The 5,259-nt window shown below is 30.7% G+C and overlaps 1 protein-coding gene across 2 annotated transcripts; it reads left to right on the top strand.

Moving 5' to 3' along the window:
• Positions 1-799: 799 nt before the first annotated feature.
• On the top strand, positions 800-1,958 carry LOC105132291 (23.6 kDa heat shock protein, mitochondrial-like). 2 transcript variants are annotated; one of them, XM_011035693.1, is made up of 2 exons: positions 800-1,134; positions 1,327-1,958. In XM_011035693.1, the coding sequence occupies exons 1-2, from the start codon at positions 909-911 to the stop codon at positions 1,737-1,739; spliced, it is 639 nt and encodes a 212-aa protein (XP_011033995.1). In that variant the 5' UTR covers positions 800-908; the 3' UTR covers positions 1,740-1,958. The 2 variants fall into 2 exon arrangements, with proteins under 2 accessions (XP_011033995.1, XP_011033994.1); XM_011035692.1 differs by having other exon boundaries at positions 800-1,137.
• Positions 1,959-5,259: the final 3,301 nt, after the last annotated feature.

The following is a 5,259-nucleotide window of genomic DNA, read 5'->3' as shown; positions in this document are numbered from 1 at the left end:
AAACATATTTAATATTTTAATATTTTATATAAAAAAGTTAACAAACACTTTATACAAATATAAACTATATTTGTTATAAATAATAGAGTTCAAAAAAAAATTTAAATGTTTTTTATATCATATTTAAAAAATATTATATTATTATTTTAATTTAAAGTATTTAAACTAAATTTTTTATTTTTTATTTAAAAATATAATTTTTTTATGAATATAAAAGATACATATTAAAGAACTTCATACCCTATATCATTTAAAATATAATTTTTTTATGAATATAAAATATACATATTAAAGAACTTCATACCCTATATTAAAAAATAAAATATGTTTTAGTATTTATATAATAAATTTTTTAAAGGATCAATAAATAACTAAAAAAATAAGATTTCTAACTAAAAATATATATATTTTTTAAAAAAATCCTATTAATTTTACTAGGTTATCCAGGTTAAGGGTTAACTGAATGTTACTAGATTTTTATTTATACCCGTTTTTGAAAAAACTGGACCAATCAAATTCGTTCAAATTTAATAATTATGATTTTTTTCTCAAGATAAAATATTTTATTGAAAAACAAACAAACAAGTCCTTCTGTTTTCATATTCGATTATTGGGTCCATATATCTTGAACAATAAGTCAGAGAATGTAATAATATTAATAGTAATTGTAATAATAAAAGAGGAGAAAGAGGAGGAGGAGACTCGTGTCCTCGTTCCTTCCAGAATCATCCACAATAATAGAATTTCTCTCCCGAACCTTCTTTCTAGCACCTTCCACCATCCATATAAAATCCACGCCTCACCTCTCCTTCTTCATCAGGTTGAAATCAGAAGCTAGCAAAACAAAACAATACAAATACTAAAATTCTCCCTCCTCCTTGTTTCCCAAGTACAACATCAAACCATCAATGGCTTCCTCCCTGGCTCTCAAGAGACTAGTCTCCTCTAGCATCATCCCTAACAGCTCTTCTCTTCGTTCCATTCTCCGCCCGGTAGCCACCTGTCCTTCTTCTTCTCGCCTTTTCAACACCAATGCCCTCAGAGACTATAACGATGATCATGAAAGTGGCCGTGGGATTGATGATCGCCCCTCCCATCGCTCTGTTGCACGCAGCCGTGATGACTTTCTCTCAGGTAGTTGTCTTTTCGTTCCTCTCTAACAGATTTGATACACACCGCTTCTGCATGTGCCTCTAAATTTCATATTTATAATGACATGTTTCCTTCTAATTTCATTTTTTTGGCTAGATATTAGTAATCTGTTAAAGAGGGTTTGAACCCTGGGTTCAAGTAATGAACAACTTATGTTTCAATTTGACATTGCAGACGTGTTTGATCCATTTTCACCGACGAGGAGTTTGTCCCAGGTCCTTAACATGATGGACCAATTCATGGAAAACCCACTTATCTCTGGCTCCCGTGCTGGTGGACTCCGCCGTGGATGGGATGCGCGGGAGACCGATGATGCTCTCAGTCTTCGAATTGATATGCCTGGTCTTGGCAAGGAGGATGTCAAGGTCTCCGTGGAGCAGAACAGTCTGGTAATTAAAGGGGAAGGAGCAAAGGAATCGGACGATGAAGAGAATGCGAGGAGGTACAGCAGCAGGATTGATTTGCCCGAGAACATGTACAAAACTGATGAAATAAAAGCCGAAATGAAAAATGGTGTTCTGAAGGTTGTGGTGCCTAAGGTGAAAGAAGAGGAGAGGGCTAATGTTTTCCACGTCAAGGTTGAGTAGGTTGCAGGGGAGTCTCTGTTAGTGGTAATGTTTCGAGTGAGCAAGAATACAGAGTTGAGAAATTTGGCTGCCAGTGGTTTGAACCAATTTGGATGCTACTGTTGTTTTTTCTATCAATGATAGTTCCGTTTTAGTCTAAACTCTTTCTGTTACTCTGCTTTGCTTAATCTTGCCTGTAATTTGTTTTGGTTAATAAAATTTAGACTGCATGTGAAAAAATTATTTTAATCTGATAATTTAATTATTTTACAGTATGCTTGCCTGGAATAATCAGGCAGAGTAGGCATTTCAAGCAAGAGTGGGGGGAGGTAATCGAGACTCTCCTCCTGCGGATCAGGGTGATGATTTTTGGCGAAACTTTTGATCTTTTATTTGGCCTCTTGGAATGTTCTTATTTATGCACGGTCGGCTTGCCTCGTTAGGAAACCAGGTTGGGTGGAGGAGTGCGTAGCGTTCTTTCTGGCTTTCCTCCGAATTTTACCTTTGAATTTTAAGTAATTTTCTATAAAATTTTATATCTTGGCTAGTATATTTTTATAAGATTTTATGTTGATTTTTATATGTGTAAATTAATTTTTGTGTGTATGTGTGTGTTGACTTTTGAGTAAATATTTAATTGTGTATAAAATTAATATTTAAAAACGAAGGTGTATTCAAACTATATTATTTTTTGAATTTATGTTATTTTTCTAAAATTTTATACAAATAGTGCCCTCTTTAAAAAAAAAAAAAATATTAAAGTCTAACGCTCCATCATGTTTAGCAACAAGGTTTCTTTCTTCTATTTTTTCTCCAAGCTTCAGTAACATTTTCTTCAAAAATAAAGGAAAAGAAAGTGCTGATGGCCTGGAATATATGCTACGTGACTAGGCCCATTTCACGTGTGGATCAAATAAGATGTTAATAAACTATGCACTGAGTGGGCCCAAAGAATGTCTGGGCACTGACAGGATTAAAAGGGAGCCTGGTGCCTTGGCAATAGGAGATCAGGCAAGATAAGAGCTCTGAGCTTTAAAGCTGTTCGCGCTCATCGTGCCCTGGTCCCCTCGTCATTATCTATAATGACAAACATATTAATACAAACAAACTGTATAGAGAGGCCTGGCTATTTCAATGTAAGAGTGGTTATTTTGCTCCTTCACGGAGAAAAAAAAGAAAAAGTTCTGGCTTTGGGAGTGAAATGGTTCTTTATAAGAATACAATGGCCACTGTTGATTGTATTTTTTTTTATCATATTAATCTTTTCAAAAAAAAAAAGTGAAAATACTATAATACTTTTAAAACCAAAAAATAACTTGCATTAAATGTTTAGTTTTTATCATTATTTGTTTGGTTGCATAGTGTAATTATTACCAAACCCGTATAACCAAAATCTTGTAGGCTACCATTGGAACGGTTTTTCCATCAATTCATTTTTTATTTACTTTTATATACAAAAATTATTAGGCAGCCATCTAATGATTTTTTGGGCCTTTTATCCTGGTTTTTTAATTGTACAAGATGTGAATGAGGGTTAGTTTGGTTTTTTTAGAGATTTAAAAATAATATAAAAAATATATCACTAGTATGAAAAAAATGTGTTTATGTGTAGGAAAGGGTTATTATATTCAAGCAACGCGTGTTTTATTTTTTGATGGATAAAAAGTTAGATTGTCGTGTCACCAGCTTTGATGGGTGGCAATGCATCATTGAGTTGACGTGTACATCATGGTTTTTAGTGACTTGGCAGTGTTTGGATTTTTTCTTCCCTATCTTTTCTCTCTTGTGGCCTCGGGATGCATACAGACCAGGCAAAAAAATGAAATGTGTCCCTCCATTTTATTTTTATTTCAGTTACATCCGTCATTTTTAATTAACATTTAATTTATTTATTTATTTTTTTAATTTCATCCATTTAAATTAAATTTTATTTTATTTTTACATTAAATTTATTCCTTATTCTTTTAGTTGTCATTTTTTTATTTTAATTTTTAATTTTTAAAATTTAATTTGATTTGATTTTTATATCAAATTTAATCATCGTTATTTTTTATTATTATTATTATTTAGTTTTATCATTTAATTTTTTATTTAATTTAATTTTTATATTAAACCTAGTTCTCATTATTTGAATTGCTAATTTTTTATTATTTTTCTAATTAACATTTATTTTGCAATTTCAGCCATTTTTCTAATTAACATTTGTTTTATAATTTTATCTATCATCATTTTATCTATTTTTATATTGCTCTCATTCCTCAACATTTTTTTCCCCTTTCCATCTTTTTTTTAAATTAATTTTTTTACTATCGTTTTACTCATCAATATTTTACTGGTTTGTAAAGAAGTCAGAATACGGCGTTGCTCATCTTCTACACGCACACAAAGTCTTCTATATTTTACTGTGATACTCTATATATAAATACATATTTTTATACCATGTTGACACCACACTTCTAGCCAATGTTCATAATATAAAAACCACCATGTTTTTCCAAGTCTGCAACGCACTAGATGTAAAGCAGGCCGCCTATTTTCTTGCCAGTGGTTTTTTCATTGCCACCAGCCTCTCCAACAATAGCGAAGTCAGGCATGGAACTAATGGTGGACACCACCGTCTCCATCAATCATCAATATAACCCGCATGATGTCACGGGCAAATTTTTTAAATAAAAAATATTAAATTTTTTTGTAAAGTTAAATTAAAGAGTTTTAGGTTTAACTGCAATGTTAGACCTAAAAGTAATATTTATAATAATATTAAACTTGAAAAATCTAAGTTTAAACGGGTTTCGCTGCAATATCAAACTCAATAATCTTAGATATAGCTGCAAAGTTGTATTATAAAAATATGATACTTAAATAGATTAATTAAAAATAACAAAACAAATAAAAAAACAAACATGAAGAAAAAAATCTGAATTAACTGGGTTAACCCTTCAAATCTAAAATTCATGTCATGAAAGCCTGGTAACTAAATAGAAAAAAATTTAATAACAATAAACTAAATAAAAAAATATCAATCTTTTCATCGTGGATTGTATTGTGCAGTCCACAGTGAAAGACATAAAAAGAACAAAAAAAAACTAAAGGCATTAGCTTTTTCATCGTGGGCTGCATATAATATTAAAAGATGAAATCGTAAGAACAAAAATAATGACAAAATAAAAACAATCTGAATCAATCGGGTTAACCGGTCAAACATGAAATCCGTGTCATGAAAATATAATAATTAAATAGAAAAAATTTAATATTAAGAAACCAAATTAAAAGAATAATTACAAAACAAAAAAAAAACTAAAAACATCAGTTTTTCCATCGTGGACTGCATTGTGCAATCCACAGTAAAAGGCTTGGAAAGAAAAGGAAAAAGAAAACAAAACAAAAGCATACGCTACGGGTTATTTTTTTTCTTGCATAAAAAATATAAAAAAATATTAAAATCTAAGAGTGTTATGTATTTTTGCAGAGATATATCCTAGAGTCTTTGGTCTAGCTGCAACGCGTGACTCAAGAGTAATATTTATAATAATATTAAACT

Source organism: Populus euphratica, unplaced genomic scaffold (genome assembly GCF_000495115.2).
Source record: "Populus euphratica unplaced genomic scaffold, PopEup_1.0 scaffold39.1, whole genome shotgun sequence".
Classification (NCBI taxonomy): domain Eukaryota; kingdom Viridiplantae; phylum Streptophyta; class Magnoliopsida; order Malpighiales; family Salicaceae; genus Populus; species Populus euphratica.
The sequence above is the reverse complement of the archived record's forward strand: the minus strand, read 5'-3'. Positions and strand labels throughout refer to the sequence as shown.

Coding starts and splice junctions, on each gene's coding strand:
- LOC105132291 (XM_011035692.1), top strand. CDS start 909: ATGGCTTCCTCCCTGGCTCTCAAGAGACTAGTCTCCTCTAGCATCATC. Junction 1,138..1,326: donor TGATGACTTTCTCTCAGGTA/GTTGTCTTTTCG, acceptor TTGACATTGCAG/ACGTGTTTGATCCATTTTCA.